A 19,659-nucleotide genomic window follows, 5' to 3' on the forward strand; every position below is an offset into this window, starting at 1 on the left:
TTAGCTCTGTGTTGCCTGATGCTGCTTTTGTGCCACAGGGCAGAAGTCATTAGAACATAGCCCATCTAAAATACTTCCTAACTGGCACTTTGCAGAGCTTGCCAACCCTGAGCTGGGTTGTCGAAGGGTCTTTTTCATTGTCTCCAATGCTAAGTGAAGACTTTTCAGCAGGTGGATTTTCTATTTCTCTTTGTTTTAAAATAAGGGTTTTCACAAATCTTTCCTTTTGATGTCCACAACAATTGTAATATTTTGATAACGGTTCAGTTTATAAAAGCAAAGCATTAGGGAAAATGGATTTTTACAGTGAAAATGAGTTCATTTTGTTGTTTTGAACTACATTTTTTTCAGTTTAAATTAAGCAAATTATTATTGTATCACCTGCCCATCTTAGCTTTCTTTTCTTTTATGAGATTTAGTCCATGGATTCAACAGTTATTTGTACTTAATCAGTTGTATCTTATTGGAAATTCTTCCTAAAAGGAACCTAATCCCATTGGTCTTTGACTTCTGATGATCCAATTTGACAGAAAATAATTTCTACAAATTCATTACATTTCTCCCTAAGCTATAAATGCCATGTGAATTTAGAAAGGTTTTAAACCACACATAATTTGCTATCCTTCCAATTTTTCTGCACCTTTCAAAATATATAATTTAACACTGATGGTAAAGTTATAACTTCCAAAGAGTAAACATGTTATTTTGTCAATATCTGAATGTCTGCAGAATAAGTAGATTATGTATTTTATATATATACACCACATTCTAATTTTGGTTTTTCCCACTTTCTGTTTCTCTTGTAAATCAAAGCTTTGCACAACTGTCTAGGAGACTCTTGCTTTGCCATATGAGCACAACAAATATTTACGTTTGAAAACCACTATAGGATATGTGTAGGAAGTAGTATGTGGCAGTCCTTTTTTATCCCTCATTGTATCTAATAAAATTATTGCTTGGGATAGTAAAAGCTTTTAATAAATATCTAGTGATTGTTTAAAAATATAAATTATAAATTGTATAGCAACAATATTCTGAGCTAAAGTGTAGTCATTGGGAATTCAGAGAAACCACATCCTTCACATGACCCACAGTTACATTTCCTTTGCACTTACCTTAGCTTCACAATCCTGTGGAAGTTTTTTGTATAATCTTCAAAATGTACTTACTACACATATTGGCTAAGTACCTATGTTAAAATCAGTTTTAATTGAAAGCAAAGACTGGCTGGGTATTACCCTTAACATATAAAGTCTAAGAATCAAGAACAACCCCCAAAATTATCAAAATGTAATTGTGCTACAATTACTAAGACTTATAGTAACTACTTTTTAAAAGTCTGGGATAGTACAAGAATATTAATTTTTTAGTATTCTTATCTACCAGATTACCAATACTAAAAAGACCCTCACTTTCAATAGAATTGGTTCAGTAACAAGGTAAGTTTTGGCTCACTCTACCAGCGTAATGTACTGATAAAAGTAAGATTACTGCTATTAAACTTTTTTTTCCTCTCTAATGCTAAGAGATAGAGCAGAGTTCTTTTTTTTTTTTTAATTAATTGTCTTGAATCTTGATGAAGCAATTATATACGCTAAAATTTTGTGCATTGCTTAAATATGTATGCAGATGTTGACCATGCAGACCATGGTTTAACATACATACGGTAAAACAGAAATGTTGGAAATTGCTTAATTTGCATGAACTTGGTCCCTCACATACACACTTAATAAAAATTTGTACTTAAACCTTTAACCTAGAATTATTATAATGGAACAATGTAATGGCTTTTGAGATAAAATAATTTCTGAATTTACATGTGTTCCTCTTTTATTATGTGCAGACACATTTCAGCACCTTCTCTGAAGTAGAATAAGAGGATCTTTAGAGCAGTTTTCAAGTAAGATATAATTGGATTCTTAAGAAATAAATATGGTTACATTTTCAGCAGGTCCAGCAAACCAAATACTTCCTATGAAAGTTGTAATTCATTGTTAGTAAATCCTGCTATGCTAGAAGTGTTGCCTACAAAGTGCAGTATCAAGATGCTCTTTTGTTCAAGCACCTTTCTATAACACTTAAGTTTTTATTCCATCTTTTTAGAACACCTTATCTAAGTATATATAAAGGCAAATTCCAAACTTTTTCATGTGCTGTGTAGCTTTTTCTGTAGCCAAAGAAATAAGAAGTGGCCTACAGTCCTTTAGCTGTTAAATTATTAACATTCTAAGCTTACAATCCTCAAAGTATCATGAATTCTTCATCTAGTTGACTTTCCAAAAAGTTTGAAGCTGAAAACTAAAAGTGATTAGCAGATTTTAGCTGAATTCTAAGGCTGCTGTGAGCATGCCTACCTATTAATATGCTATATTTATTGAATGCTTATGATTTTTCAGGCACTCTTTAAACATTTTTATGCATTTTTCATGTGATTTTTTTCACAATCAAAATGTAGCTAATATTATTATCTTTATATCACAAAAGGAGAAACAGTCTTGACCAGGTACTTTGCCTTACATTACACATAGCAAGAAATAGCAAAGCCAGAAGCAGAGACCAAGCAGCCTGACTACAAAAGCCAGTCTGCTCAACATAGCAGAAAACACAGGAAGGAGTTAGGGAAAAAAACACATGAAATAAGAAATAGTCTATTAAAATATAATTTTTATATAGTATTTATTTCAATATTGCTCTTTTCACCAAAAAAAAAAAAACTAGAATAACTCATCAGTACAACTTATAAAAATATAAAGCCCCTTCTCATTTTTGAGTTAGAAATAAATAAAAAATTCTAAAACAAAATTTGGAAATGTCATGATGGTCTTATTTTTTGATAAATGAGTCTACAAATAAAAATTACTGAATGTTGAGGTATATTATTTGGCTTGAATAGGAATAATAAACAAGTTCACATTTTAAAATCATGACATAGAGCAATTAACTGTGTATGTCTGTGCCATTTAAATAATTATTACAAGTCCGAAAATATTTGGTTGGTGCAAAAGTAATTGCAGTTTTTGCCATTACTTTCAATATTATTTAATTTATGCAAATTTAGCCTCCTTTGCATTCATGAGATCATAACTGAATATATCATTTTATTTTATTCCTAAACAGAGGGAAGATGGGACAGAATGGACAAGAGCCTGTAAAACAGCCAGGGGTAGGAGTAGGACTAGCAGACACTGAAGGTAAGTAAAAATTTACAATATTGGATTTTGGCCTAATCTACATTCTACAGTATAAGTGTTTGAGTTATTTTTCTTTTAACATGAATATAAATGTTACATACTAATGGCAAAAGCAATAGGTAGTAAGACATCATTATCTATTAAATGAGAATGACTTTCTTTACAATTTCCCAGTTTTCTCATTTATGTTTAACATTGAAGGAACTTGGGGTACTAAAAAATTAAAAGAGAAAGAAGAATGAGAAGGATGACACAAAAAAGACTCAGAAGACTTTCCGAGGGTGGGAGGGAAATCTTGAACTTAAAAATATATATTTTGTTTAAAATATCATGCAAATAGAAAATCAGTCATGGAACCTCATTTAAGTCCATGGAAATTCTTAAATATATGAAGCTGAGAAGAAATTAATGGTGTAAAAATCATTTTACAGAAAAATTCACTGCTAAACTAACATCTAAAGAAAAACCAAATTTAATTTCATATTTTGTTTTATTAAACAAATAGTAAGTTATTACCAAATGTGAAAACACCTTAACTTCAGCAAACATATAAAAAGAGTATCTATAAGCTTTATGATGACTAGCTTACCTTTCATAATAGTGTGATAAAATCTAGTATCCCTGGCTAGGCGTGGTGACTCACTCCTGAAATCCCAGCACTTTGGGAAGCCGAGGTGGGCAGATCACGAGGTCAGGAGTTTGAGACCAACATGGCGAAATCCCATCCCTACTAAAAATACAAAAATTAGCCAGGTGTGGTAGCGCTCACCTGTAATCCCAGCTACTCAGGAGGCTGAGGCAGGAGAATTGCTTGAACCCAGGAGGCAGAGTTTGCAATGAGCCCAGATCTCACCACTGCACTCCAGCCTGGGTGACAGAGGGAGACTCCATCTGAAAAAATAAAAAAAAAATAAAATGAATATAGTAGCCCTATTGTCCTTCATGTGTCATTCCAACCTCTCTCAATACATTTAACTATTCTAAGTAGTTTATTCTAAGTACTTTTCATGCACTGTCTCATTTGATTCTTACAATTACCTATGAGATAACTAATAACATATATTGGCGTTATATAAAAGGAAACTGAAGTGCACACATAGAACAAGGTCAGAACAAGTGAAAATGACACCAAATGTCACCCTATAAGCACGATTATGGGTGTGTTATCACAAGAACACTACCTAGGGAAATAGAATTGAAAACAGGTTTTCAATTCTGGCCTTTATTAGATATGTGACCTCATTTCTCTATCTTCAGAAATCTCATCTGACAAATGCTGGGTCTAAGTGATACCTAGGTTTTCTCAGGGGCTTAAGTGAATGCCGCATTTTTCTTGTTCTACTCAAATTGTAAATTAATCTTTGGACTCCTTCAAAAGCTATGCTTCCTTTATCTCTTGCAATATACCTCAGTGTTCCACCCTCAATCTACCAATCTTTTTACCTACCCTATCTCTGTACACACTCATGAACTCTCTCTTACAAGTTGATTAGTCCCAAACCTGCAGCCCAAACTCCTGGAATTTAGACTCAGTGTGTCAGGCATTTGTGTCCAACCAGGAAACTATAAATGGCTCTGAATATTTGAAATAGAGGAAACAAATGACTAGCAATTGATTATATACTTGTGAAAGAAGCTGAGAAACTAAGTGGGGTATAGTGAAGCAGCAGAAAAATAGCTATTGTTCCCATAAGCTAGAGGACAGTGAGAGCCAAAACCAGGACATGCCTGCTTTCTGGGAGTAAGAAACATGAAAGAAATTCAGCCAGTGCCAGAAATATGTCCTGAGACAGACAAGGATGGGGAGAAATATCCTGGTTCTCTCTTCCTCCCATTCTCCCATCTCTGCCAGTGCCTGATCAAATCCAATTGGAAGCCAGTTGACAGAGAGGTCTGGGAAACTGTACAGGGCAGCTACTCCGAGAAGAAAGCAAGGAAAAGACCGAAGAATGCATCCAAAAGCACATAAGTGTAGGGCCGGCACAATATTTTACATGGATGCATCAAACTACGTATGCCCTGCACTTAATTCACTCTCTTCCCCATTTTGCCTTCTTTTCCTTCTATGCTCTTAACACACACAGTTGACAGAATTTGCATATTTTATCATTGTTCTTTGATTTAAATTACCTATTTCTATTTTTGTCTTCTACATAAGGATGAACAACTCTCAGACCAGAGAAAGCACTTACTCCTCTTGTTATCCCAGCACTTAGCAGACAGCAGCCTTACCCACAGAGTTGTTCAGAGAATGTCTATACAATTAGCAGCTATTGATTTTCATATTACTCTAGAATGTACATATATAGAGAAGCAATTCATGCATACTTTTAGCTACTTAATTTTACCTTTCTTTAATCCTAAAGTTTATAAATAAAATTGTTTTAGTATAAATGTTAACAGCTGTCATGAACAGAAATTGTTCATCCTAATACTGCTTTCTTCTTTCATATCAGTCCCACACAAAACATGCTTGTTTTCCAAGAAGGAGCCAATCAGAGGCTACTTTATTTTTATTTAAACTTATGAGTCAATATGTTTCCCCTTTAACGAACTGACCCTGATCAACAGTTGATCTCAGATTAGTTATTGAGCAGAGGGGCGGGGGTTGAGGACAGGAACAAGATGGAATATATAATATAATGTGAGTTATTTATAGTCAAGTGCCCTTTTGGTAGCAACTTTTTGGACAAGTTGTTTTTGACTGAGTTACTGTTAACATTTGACAATAGTCAAATTTATAATCTACATAACCATATGAATTGGGCATGAATCACTGTAAGAGAAATATAAAAAAGAGTTAATAATATGGAGAAGAAAACTGCAATAATATTAGACTTCCAGAGGCAATTTTAAATTAGAAAGAATATATAAACAGAGTGAGGAGAAAATGATTAAGAATGTATTTGCTCTATGAAGATAGGAGGACACATCAATTTAAAGTGCAAGATTTTGTTTTGCCCACATAGAAATATGGAATCAACTTTGTGTTGTACTTGAGATATATGTATAATCTGTGTTTGTTTTGAGTGATCCAAAGAATTGTCTTTACTTCCTTTTGTTGTCAGTGAACATAAACAGCCAATTTAGTGGGGGAACAAAAACAAACAAGAGTCAATTCCATTTTTTTAGACAAAATATATAGTTTTTTATTGTATTTTTCCTCCATTCAATCCTTCACCAGGACATTAGAAAAACTGACTCTGTAATAAGCACAGTTTTCTTGAAATTATAGATCCTTGAAATGTTCTACTTCATCTTGAGTACTTATATTATTCATTTAAGCACTTTGCTTTATGAACAACTTAGTCCACTCTAAGAAATACTCATCTACAAAGATTTGCTTTAGGACAGCATACTTTAATTCAGAGTATATCACAGATTTTAAGTAATCGCTTTTAGACAGTTTGTTCACATACAATTTTTATTCTTGTTTTTGCTTTATAGGGTTCAGAATGTAAAAAGTAATGTTTTATGGGGTTGCAATTTCTGTTGAGAATGTTACTGTTTTTTAATGTTAAATAGTCATGTCCTTGTTCTTCTTATTAAGCAAGTCCATTTATTCTGCTTCTAATTTAAAAACAATAACTTTCCACTTAGTCATTTTCTCTAACAATGTTTTTCCTTATTCATAGAAGTTGTTTATGAATTTTAATCCCAGCATGAGATTAGTTCAATGGGTCAGAATGTGAGCTCTATGAAGGGTTCTGGGATTCTGACCTAAGTTGTAGTATAAAACAGTAACACTTTTTCAGACTATCTCCACTAATCAGTCATTGAATTTCCACAATTAAGAGCATATGTAAAGTGAAAATAAGTGTTGTGTTTGGCATACAGTTAACATCCTTTAAGTTGTAGCTATTATTAAATTAGAAGTATATATGAGACAGAGTCATTTTGGTCCCATCCCAAGAAATGATTATTATTCAGGATTGATAAAATGTTGTGCACTTGTTGACAATGAGAGCTATACAAGACCACTTTTCTTTAAGATTCAAATCAAACCAATTAGACTTTCAAATTGTACAGATGAATGTTTTCCCAATTTACACTAAAAATATCTAATTACATCCTTTAAGCTAGTTGACCCTTCCATTAGTTAAGATGGATGTATTTAGTACTGTTATTTTTTGCCAGTGAACATCCATGTAGTAGCTGCCTTGATCCATTAAGTCTCCTAAACCAGGTGTTCATCATCTTTAAAAAGTATTACAATCACAACTTTCCATGAAGTTTAATTTTCTTGGCTGTATACCTTTAAATAATAAATAACCCTAATAAATTATTTGTTTTCTTAAGTATCTTTATAAAATTCAATTTAGTTTCAGTAAGAATGGAAATTCAGTTTCCAGAACAAATAAACCTCAAACATTCTAGAAATTTGCTAGGCTCTACTCTCAAAGAGAAAATATGAAACCATTATGGAAGATCCTCAATTAGAGTATAATAACAGCTATTATTATGGCATCCAATAATTCACTCCACAAATACGGGACCTTGCTGTCTTATTTTTCCCAATACTTATGCTACCTTTCTTATATTTCCAAAGTTGATTAGTGTTATATATGAGTGTATCTATTATATGCAAAACACCATATTAAAACTTTGAATCCTACAGAGATCAATTCAATACATATGCTGAGCTGAGGGAGCATACTGTCCATCTAGTATGATTGGTTCTATTTCATCAGCAGCCAGGAAGCATGCTTGCTGAACCAGGTGTGTATAGCCAGTGTCCATTCAGAGAAGGGGCTTCAATAACCATGATGCAAAGAATAATTACAATAAAAATGTATAAACCAGAGGGAAAATTATGTGCTTTGGAATTTCAGCATTGAAAAGCGTGGCAGCATCTGTAGAAGTGATGGTGGGGAGCATGGTTTTGTGAAAGAGGTTACAAGTAGTGACTGCTTTGAAAGTTGAACAAGGTCTAGACATGTGGCAATGAATGAGGCCAAGTTCAGACTGAAGAACACCATGAGGAACAACACAGATGGAAGAAAAGATTGGGGGTATATAGGAGAGAAGTTATTCAGTGACGCTAGAGTAAAGGGTGCAAGGGGAAAGCCTCCTCCTATTTGGGGGTGATTTCCCTGGACCTTATCACATTTTCCTAAATTACGAGAATCTAAAATCCAGTGTCACTTATTTCTAGTCCTGGATTATTCACTGAGAATTTAAAATTAATGACATTTACTGCAAAATACCCTAATATTGAATTTTTTTTTTTTTAATTTGTGTCTTAAATCTAAGTCAGATTCATCTCTGGAGGGTATTGATCCACTACTGAAAAGTTAAATAAATTAAATTTCTGGAAGTGATCTTGGGTATTTCTTAGTCTTAGCACACATCAAAGCATTGTCAATTGCTTGATGAAAGCCCAGAATATTTTAGACTTTCAAAGATTAATATCTGAAATAGTAGTTTTCAGTAATTTTTTAAATGTCTTCTTTACCTACAAGTCCCTGAAATGTTGCACTGGGAGTTGTTGCTCTGATTTACTTATGAGGGAGAGGCTTTTGAATCAAGATAAGAATACTAAAACTTAGCAAATAACACTGAATAAATATAAGCCAAGAATATTTTCTTAGTATAGATGTAGAAAATTAACAAAAGATGTATAAATATCACAAATATATAATGTTTATTTTGTTCTAAATACCTTCACATTGGCTGGTTCATTTGTCACAAGACAGTAGGAGATAATAGATGTGGAATAATTGAAATAGCAATTTCCACCTTATACAGTCAAGGAAACAGAGACCTAGAGCAGTAAAACCATTCAAGCAGAGTTTTATAGCCAACTTATTTGAGTTAGAATCTACAGGTAGCTAATCTAACATCACCTGACTCTTACCATTGTACTTACCAACATTTTTATTTTGATATTGATGGTTACACAGCTATTTCATGAAAATCATTTTAAATTTATAAGACTATCTTAAGTTGTTTGTAAAGGAAAACATCCAACACTTAATGATTATAGCCAGCCAACTAATAACACCATTTACATTACAGATGCTATGTAGCTTGCCAAAATTACAAATCTTGTTTTATCAGATATTAAAAATTTCTGTATTCAAAACAACATTAAATTAACACAAAATAGACAAACAGATAAATGGACAAATGGATAACTTAACCAGTCCATATATGGTTTTAAAGTAAATGATTATTATAAATTCCAATGGAACAGATATTTCATTCCATAGAAAAAGCTGGTTTGTTTATCAAATAGTTCTGCCATAATTTTCTTCAGTAAGAAAAGAAAATTGGACATCTAGTCATTACCATATACCAAGTAATTTTAAGGTTAAGGAGATGAAATTTAAAAATGAAATAATAAAAATGTTTGAAGGAAATCCAAATAAGATTTGAACAGGCTTAGTGGAATATGAGGGGCAATTTCCTAAGCAAGATAAGAAGTCATAAGCCATCAAAGAAATAATAGACATTTTTGCTTACAAATAATAATAACACATATAGTAAAAGAAACCAAAAATAAAAGCAATGAACACATGATAAATAAGACTAAAATATTGTAACTTGTATGATCACTAAGTGATCACTATACTAAATAAAGATCTCCCACATTTTGCTCAAAAAAGAACAAGAACAAACATGGTCAAAAATTATAAACTGGAGAGCCAGGCACAGTGGCTCATGTCTCTAGTCCCAGTACTTTGTGAGACCAAGGAGAACAGATTGCTTCAGTCAGGAGTTCAAGACCAACCTGGACAACTTGGTGTAAACCCCGTCTCTACAAAAAATACGAAAATTAGCTGGGCATGGTAGTGCATGCCTGTGGTTCCAGCTTTTAGGGAGGCTAAGATAGGGGGATTGCTTGAGCCTAGGAGGCAGAGGGTGTGGTGAGCTGAGGTCGTGCCACTGCACTCTAGCCTGGGTGACAAAGCAAGACTCTGTCTCAAAAAAAAAAAAAAAAAAGTTATGAACTGGCATGTCAGTGACAATGGCTTTTCACTGAAGAGAAGTTAGCAATAACAACAATAAAAAAAACTTATCAATGTTAAAAACATTGAAGTGATTAACCTATCAGCCTCAAATTCTAACTAGCAGTAATTCCACAGAAAAGAGAGAGATGAAAAGAAATGTTATTCAAACTACAACACATTTCTTTAAACTGAAGAAAACAAGTCTCCACATTAGAAAGACAAGAAATAAAGAGACTTGCAGCATGAGAAAGCATCATAATAATTCAGAAAACAAGAAACGTAGAGCAGATGCTAAATATTTCTCCAGGTAATTAATTAATGTACATTAACCAGAAAGAAGAAAAGATAAGAATTCAAACAATATTTCAGCAGCAATAATAGAGGCTTAAAAGGAAAAGGATAATAATTAATGCCTTTGAAATTTCAAATGGAAGGGATTGTAAACTAAAAATCTATACACAAACTATCCATCAAATGTAAGGGTAAAATGAAATGATTTTTGAGAAGGCTAAGAACAAAACTTTTACTTTCCGTGCTACCTATCTCAGGAAGCTCCTTGAAGATATGCTCCACCAAAATAGCGAATTAACCACATGCAAGCATACCCTGCCCCCACACACAATACTTTGTGAATTAAGAGACACAAAGAATAGAGGACTTCCATGATGAGAAAAAGAGAATCTAAAGACAACAGCCATGCAGCAGAAATAAAGAACACCTGAGAAAATCCGATCAGATATAGAGATATGAAGATCAAATATCAAATATGAAGAGCTCATTAGCAGTTATTAAAATTCTGAATTTGATTCCAATGTATTTTGGGGTTTTGGACATTTCTAGTAGCCCAGTAAAAAAAATTGGCCCTCCACAGAAACTAGTGAAGTTTAGAAATTCATTCAATACTTCCAGGACCCTGAAAACCCAATTTCGAATGGCGTTTGTCTCCAGGGAGGTGAACAGGTATACACTGTGACCAAGCACAAGCAGAAGAGCCAGCCTGTAGTTTCATCTTCTCAACATATGGGGGCAGCTGCTGCAGAGTGCCCATCAACTTGGCTGGAACTCAAAACCAGAGCTGATACTACTTTGCATCTTCACCTGAGCATCGGCCACACACACAGATACTACCTTAAAAAAACAAAGCCAGGGATCATTATAGATAGCGCTGGCATAGAATGTGAATCTTCCTTCTCTTTGACATCTCCCACAACATGAATTTCAAAAACAAAAATATATGGAGAGTTCTAGGCTGCCCATGGGTAGTGAATGGGGTGCTCATGCAGGAGAGAAGAGAATTGACAAAAGTCATGACGTGTCTGGCCAAGTGAAAAATAGTATTGAAAGAGGTGCTCTTGGAAGTGTTGAGAACATTTAGAGATAGATACATGGAAAGCTGAGCAAATTGTAAAACAAAGCAATTAATAACTTAAGGAAAAAAATAAAATTAAATAAAGCCATATAAGAACCAAATTTTCTCAAAAATGAATATTAAAGAGGCAAGTTAATATAAATTCCAAATATTAGTTTAACAAGATTGTAACATATGACAGGAATGAGAAAAGCTAAATCTTCATCTACCAAAATTTAAAAAGCCAATATATTATAAAGGCATTACAAATTATTTTAAGAAATATGAATGTAAGGCCGGGCGCGGTGGCTCAAGCCTGTAATCACAGCACTTTGGGAGGCCAAGACGGGCGGATCACGAGGTCAGGAGATCCAGACCATCCTGGCTAACACGGTGAAACCCCGTCTCTACTAAAAAATACAAAAAACTAGCCGGGCGAGGTGGCGGACGCTTGTAGTCCCAGCTACTTGGGAGGCTGAGGCAGGAGAATGGAGTAAACCCGGGAGGCGGAGCTCACAGTGAGCTGAGATCCGGCCACTGCACTCCAGCCTGGGCGACAGAGCGAGACTCCGTCTCAAAAAAAAAAAAGAAAAAAAGAAAAAAAGAAATATGAATGTAAAGAATCCAAGAATCAGATTTAAAAAAAAAATTGGCAGTGGGTTTCTCTTAGTAATTTGACTATGAGTTTGGTAAAATAAAGGATTGAGATATGTGAAATCTCAGATTTTATTTTTTTAAGAAAGAAGTCAAAAACATAAAATTGTGGTGGTGTGCAGTGTCTCACGCCTGTAATCCCAGCACTTTGGGAGGCTGAAGTGGGCAGATTGTGTGAGTCCAGGAGTTCAAGACCAGTCTAGGCAACATGGCAAAACCCCATCTCTAACAAAATAATACAAAAATTAGCTGGGTGTAGTGGTGCATGCCTGTGGTCCCAGCTACTTGCGATGCTGAGGAGGGAAGATCGCTTGGGTTCAGGAGGCGGAGGTCACAGTGAGCCGAGATCACGCCACTGCACTCCAGCCTGGATGACAGAGTGAGACCTTCTCAGGAAAAAAAAAAAAAAAAAAAAAAAAAAGCCATAAAATTATTCAACCTTTTGTTATACGAAGAAATAAAAAACAAGCAATAAGAATCAAACTGCATAATAATAAGAAAAAATGGTATTATTTGAAGTAAAGAATTTTCTACCATTCCCCTAAATTATTATGAATATCCATTCTCTTAAAACTGTTCAGTAGTAGGTATTACAATTAAGTACTCTTTTTATCTGACACACTCATTAAACACTTCCTGATAGCACCATTGTTGAATTGAGAAAGTTTTTTCACTTTTAAAAAACCTGACTTTGATGATGTAAAATACAAAATCTCTGGGGGTTTGAAAAAAGTCTATGAAATTCAAACATTTTAACTTTTAGATTATTTTTCCAGTTCACTGAAAGTTTAAAAATAAATTTATAAATGTTAAGGAAGAAAAAAATCAAAAGTTTTAAAAATGACAAAATTTATTGAAGATAATGCACTTTCCCACCTTTTAATTACTTTCTCTAATGAAAAATTTTTTTAATTTATTATTTCTAGAAAATGCTGGAAGTTTACATAATTTTCTGTGTAAGAAAATACTTTATAAGTGAGTAAAAAAGTAAAACTGGGAAAAGAAAAGACCAGCACACTTCAGAAAAGAAGCCCTTGGTCAACCAAGTATTACTTTCCCTTAAGGAACCAGTTTTACAGATAAGAAAGTAGTATGAACACGTGATAATAGACTTTGGAGAAAGTACAGCACTGCTTGTTTATTAAATGTTGACTGCTAGTCTCTAAAATAATCAATATATTTTATTATTTGTTTTGTACCACTAAAAACTGTGGAGGTGAATTATTCTGTTTAAATCTTTTACTTTGAAACAAGAATTGCTATCTACTCAAGTCATGTTTTGTCCTGCACTAAGCAGATGCAATTTTAGGCTGTTATCATCCAACGTGAATGCTCACTTATCCAAGAAATAGCACACCATTGTGATTTCTCTAATTTACATTGCACTCTGGAGCCCAGAAAACTGTTGTTGGTGTTATGTAATGCTAAGTAGCAGTGGCAGGTCTTTATCTTACACATCGTATTATGATATTGTCATATTGAATGATTATATATATATATATTCATTCTAAATGATAATTCATCTTTTTCAAAAAAAAATCTACACATACCCCTTAACAACAATAACAACAAAAACAACACAACTTTCATTTATTTGCCAAGCATTCGGCTAAGACCTTTGGAAAATCTGGTGGACCCAAATCTCACAAGAATACTTTATAATATTTATGCTATTCCCTGTGTCTGGCTCAGGGACTTGCACAAAATGCCCACTTGATAAATATTTTTGAATCAAGTAATAAAAACTCAGAGAAACCAAAGGCTAAACCAACCTTAATAACGTAGTTGCGAAACTGAAATAAATGCTTACACAAAAACATTGAGAGAGTCTGTTAAAACATTAGATTCTTTGCGTATGCCAGCCATACCTAAGACACCTTGAAAAGTCATGTTAATCCTGTATGTTGTTGTACAGGTTTTAAGGAGTTCACCACCCTAAAACTGAACTCAGAGAGATTATTACTTCAATTAAAAACTACATAATTTACTTAAAAGTATAGTAACTCTGAATTTACATTGACTGTGCTTCTCTTTTCACAAGTGTAGCTGTACCTACAGAAGATTATTAATGCAGTGTCTCTACCAAAAAAAAAAACAGTCTAGTAGGACAAACATGTTCATGAACAATTGGCATGGAGTTCCGACAGATGTGAATGTATATTGAATATCAAGGTACTCCGCTTTAGGATGGATAAGGAAAGCCTTCCTGGCAGGAATATTTTTTTAAATAGTTCTTGAAATAAAAGGAATATGTATTCATAGTTGCAGGAAGGCTGGCAAGGGTTCTAATATGGGGAAACATCATTGTCAAAGCCTTTGCAATATGAGAAAATATGTGATACTGGTGAACTTGCGGACACTTCTGCCTGACTGTAGCATAGTTCTGTGCTGGAGGGAGTAGTGGAAGATAAGATTTGAGAGTAGTCACAGTTCAGATAAATTATGAAATATCTGAAGCTGTCAAGAGGAACTTAGACTCCACACTGTAGATAGGCAGTTGGAAGATACAGATTGATTTTAAGAAGGAAAATTACACAGATTTGGGGCTGTGAGGGATGGGTTAGGGAGGATCATATCTGAAGTCGGAGGGCTCCTTTGGAGGCAATTCAACAGATAAGGACTGGAATGCAAGCAGGGGCAGAGGTATGAGATGCAGGACAGACAGCTCTGAGAGTGATCTGGGAAGACAAATGAGGTCTTTGTTCTAAAAATGATTCAGAATCAAAATGCAAATCAAACAGCTTCGGGCACCAGCATCATCAAGATGAAATGATGTGATAATGGTCATCATGTAAAATGATCACTAAACACAAATATGATTTAGAAAGATTAAGCAGAAAAAAAAATGTTAACAGCAGAGGGCAAGGTAAAAACTGATTTTAAAAGTCAGGGAAACTGTTGGAACATGATGAAAAGCAAACCTTCACAGGATTTTTAAGAAAGAAATTGACTATGCTTTATAGGACAATACAGTACTTTAAAGATGAGTTAAAAGAGTAATTTGGAGTTTCAATTAGGTAGAATGTTTGCATTTTGCTCTTTTTTTGAGACAGAATCTCGCTCTATTGCTCACGCTGGAGCGCAGTGGTGCGATCTTGGCTCACTGCAACCTCTGCCTTCCAGTTTCAAGTGATTCTCCTGCCTCAGCCTCCCGAGTAGCTGGGATTACAGGTGCCTGCCACCATGCCCAGCTAATTTTTGTATTTTTAGTAGAGATGGGGTTTCACCATGTTAGCCAGGCTGGTCTCAAACTCCTGACTCAGGTGATCCACCCGCCTCTGTCTCCCAAAGTGCTGGGATCACAGGCATGAGCCACTGCACCCGGCTTTCTTAGCTTATAGATAATGACATTGACCTGTTGTTTCAAATATGGAAGAATCTAATTCAGTTAGGTTCTTCTAATTGATCCTTCTTTGATTTAATAATCTAATTGAATCAATCTAATTGATTCAACTATTTTTCACAGTTATGCATGAGCTTATCTGAGTAAAATTAATATGAGCTGTTGCTCATTGATTTATGTGTGTTTTATAGCTCCAAATATTATGTATTTTCAGAATGTGGTTTTCTTGTGACTTTAGGATTTTGACTTTAGGAATATAGATTAATAGTCTCAGATTGAGATTTGTCTAGCATTTCATGAGATATTTTAAACTTTTATATAACTAATCATTTTTCATAGTTTTCTTAATATTTAAATATATTTTAAATAAAATATTCTACTAAAATGCTCCTGAAAATAATTGTGGTACAGATTAAAAGAACAGAATGAGATAGAATAATTGAGTTCTTTTAAAACTTGCTTTTAAAAGTTGTCTTTATTAATTAATGAGTCACTATTTATTTTGCAGAAATATTATGTAGAATCAGTCTAGGCTGAATTGTTATAATGGCAAACATGATAATATGAAGATGTGTTATGGAAATACAAAATTTTATGTTACTTAAAGAATTTATTCAATTACATTCTTCCATATTCTGATTAGTATGTGAGTGTGTGTGTGGAGCACTCTCAGTAAAGGCAGAAAATCACTGGCAGAAAAGTCTTAGAGGAAGGATTTGATGTTTTTAATTAAAACATTTAGGGCATATCCTGAAAAGGGCAGGAGAATTAGTTTAATACTTTGTATTTTATGCATCTATGGTATTATACAAAGAGATCAGAAATTCAGAATGCCACCATAAGGTATGAAAAGCAGGCTCATCACAAGAAATTACAATTCTATTTTTGGGAAGACTTAAATGTTGCTATACATATTTCAGAATGTTTGCTGAGAACATTAAGGAATTTCTTGAACCAGAAGAAATGTAACTGATCAAAATACTACATCTTCTAGAGTAAGGCGGTTAACTGAGTTATTATTTTGCTTTTTAAAAAATATTTATTTCATTCATTAATGCAACATTAAATCAGAGAAATACACTTATTAGTTGAAGCCATCTTTTAGTGCTGAAGTGCCTGAGTCCATTTTACATTCTATGGTTCTATGTTTAGCTAAGCAGAGGCATGCTCTCTTTGACTTCTATTTTAATTGGTGGAAAAGGTAGTTTATAATGATTTCAGTTACTGCAAGAGGCCAAATGAACAGGAACTATTTCTCAACAATTTATTTTCAAGACAGCTTTTTCTTCAAGTGTTTATTACTTTTGGTAGTCTGATAGTTTGAATTCATTTCCTTTTAATTAATGATGACTTGGCTGGGTCAAAATGTAGGTCAAATTTTGCAATTTAGTTTTTTGTTGAGACTGCTGTGTTATTCCTCAATTTACAGGTTTTTTTTTATAGTCAGCCATGAGTTCATCTGAGTAAAATTAATATGAGCTGTTGCTCATTGGTTTATGGGTGTTTTAGAGCTCTGAATATGATCTACTTTCAGAATGTCATTTTCTTGTGACTTTAGGAACATGGATTAGCAGTCTCAGATTGAGATTTGTCTAGCATGTCATGTGATATTTTAAACTTTTATAAAAATTAAAGTTAATCGTTTTCATGTTCATAGTTTTCTTAATAAAGCATTTAAATATATTTTAAATAAAATATTCTACTAAAATACTCCTGGAAATAATTGTGGCACTGGTTAAAACAATAGACTGAGATGAAATTATTGAGTTATTTAAAACCCTGCTTTCAAAAGTTGTGTCATCTTCTCAAAAGAAGATAATTATGCAGCCAAGAAACATGTGAAAACAAGCTCATCATCACTGGCCATTACAGAAATGCAAATCAAAACCACAATGAGATACCATCTCACGCCTGTTACAATGGCAATCATTAAAAAGTCAGGAAACAACAGATGCTGGAGAGCATGTGGAGAAATAGGAACGCTTTTACACTGTTGGTGGGAGTGTAAATTCATTCAACCATTGTGGAAGACAGTGTGGCGATTCCTCAAGGATCTAGAACTAGAAAAACCATTTAACCCAGCCATCCCATTACTGGGTATGCGCCCAAAGGATTGTAAATCATTTTACTATAAAGATACATGCACACGTATGTTTACTGCAGCACTGTTCACAATAGAAAAGACTTGGAACCAACCCAAATGCCCATCAATGATAGACTGTATAAAGAAAAGGTGGCACATATACACCATGGAATACTATGCAGCCATAAAAAAGGATGAGTTCATGTCCTTTACCGGGACATGGATGAAGCTGGAAACCATTATTCTCAGCAAACTAACACAAGAACGGAAAACCAAACACCATATGTTCTCACTCATAAGTGGGAGATGAACAATGGAACACATGGACATAGGGCGGGGAACATCACACACTGGGGCCTTCTGGGGGATGGGGAGCTAGGGGAGGGATAGCATTAGGAGAAATACCTAATGTAGACGACAGGTTGATGGGCGCAGCAAACCACCACGGCACGTGTATACCTATAACAAACCTGCACGTTCTGCACATGTACCTCAGAACTTAAAGTATCAAAACAAAAAGTTGTGTCTTTATTAATTAATGAGTCACTAATTATTCATTTTGCAAAATATGATCTAGAATCAATCTAGGTTGAATTGTTGCAATGGCAAACATGATAACATGGAGACATGTTATGGAAATATACAATTTTATGTTACTTAAACATGATTGTTCAAGAATAATTTGTTAACGATTTAAACATAAACTTTTAAGAAGACTTAAAACTCTAAATATGCAAATTTATTGGTATAGAAAAATACATCAGATTTTAGTTTTGTTCGTTTCGCTAAAGGATAGAAGAAAATACTATGGCTCTTAACCTGTAAATTTCTACTCCTCCTGCATTTTATATCTCAGGTTTGGTTTCAGTTACATTATTCTTCTAATCACTGTCTCATTTCCACAGTTAGACAATTGCCAAATACTTGCAGATTTTACCTCTTCAGTATTTCTTAAATTTCTTTCCTTTTTTTCATTCTAACTACTGCCTAAGTTTAGGTTTCCATCACATCTCACCAAAAGAAATGTCTAGTGTCCACATTGATCTCCTAATCTACCTTTGAAGTTTTTGAAGATGAATTATCATCATCTTCACATCTCTTTTACAGCACCTGTCTAATCTGATTTTGTCACTTTCTAGCATAAAATGTTTCTATGGACCCCATCAACCATATAACTCTAGCTAGGTTTTAACACAACCGACCCCTCTTTCTACTTCTCCACTTTATCTCCTGACATGTCCTTTCTCCCACTTTACATCTGGTTATATCAAAATTGTGTGGAGCCTTCCACACAGGCTCTGCAGTTTCTCTGGTTACAGTTGCTCCTGCTGTTCTCTTTGCTTAATGTGATCACCCCTTCCCAAAATGCTTGATCCTGGAAAACACCTGTTCATCCTTTGAGACCCACCCCTCAGCTTACCTTTTTCAAGAACTTATCTGTGGGCACTCTCCAGCTTGCTCTGTTAAGGAAATTTTCTCTTGCTCCTGTCAGTGCCTCCATCATTGCACCAATGATGCTGTAATTGTAATGATCTTTTTAACTTCTATCTCTTTTGCAAAACTATGAGCTGAAATGAGTGAGAGATTGGAAGACAGAGGGCTATAGAAATATATGGAATAATTTCTTAGCTTATAACTTTGAAAGCTTTATTTCTTCCAGTACAGGGGTCCCCAACCCTAGGACCACAGACCTGTATTGGTCTGTGGCCTGTTAGTAACCAGGCCAGATCAGCAATGGCATTAGATTCTCTTAGGAATGTGAATACTATTGTGAACTGCGTGTGTGAGGGATCTAGGTTGCATGCTCCTTATGAGAATCTAATGCCTGATGATCTGAGATGAAACAGTTTCATCCTGAAACCATTCCCTATAACCCTCAATCCATGGGATAATTGTCTGCCTCAAAACCAGTCTCTAGTGCCAAAAAGGTTGAGGACCACTGTCCTAGGATAATAAAGAATAATTATTTTGTGATGCTAAAGGAAAAAATGAAATATAAAATAATACCAAAGAAACTTAAATTATTTGGTAAATACACATCTACAAAGGCATTAGTAAAGAAATGCCTCCCCATCTCTACTGAAAAT

The 19,659-nt window shown here is 34.2% G+C and overlaps 1 protein-coding gene across 1 annotated transcript in view; it reads left to right on the forward strand.

Moving 5' to 3' along the window:
* PCLO (piccolo presynaptic cytomatrix protein) overlaps positions 1–19,659 on the forward strand; it is a 398,423-nt gene that overhangs the window by 351,970 nt on the left and 26,794 nt on the right. Inside the window, exon 22 of the mRNA XM_023226631.1 lies at positions 3,118–3,191. Coding sequence (XP_023082399.1) covers positions 3,118–3,191 — 74 coding nt within the window. The remainder of the gene's footprint in view (positions 1–3,117; positions 3,192–19,659) is intronic.

This window comes from Piliocolobus tephrosceles, chromosome 8 (assembly GCF_002776525.5).
Source record: "Piliocolobus tephrosceles isolate RC106 chromosome 8, ASM277652v3, whole genome shotgun sequence".
In the NCBI taxonomy this organism is placed as follows: Eukaryota; Metazoa; Chordata; class Mammalia; order Primates; family Cercopithecidae; genus Piliocolobus; species Piliocolobus tephrosceles.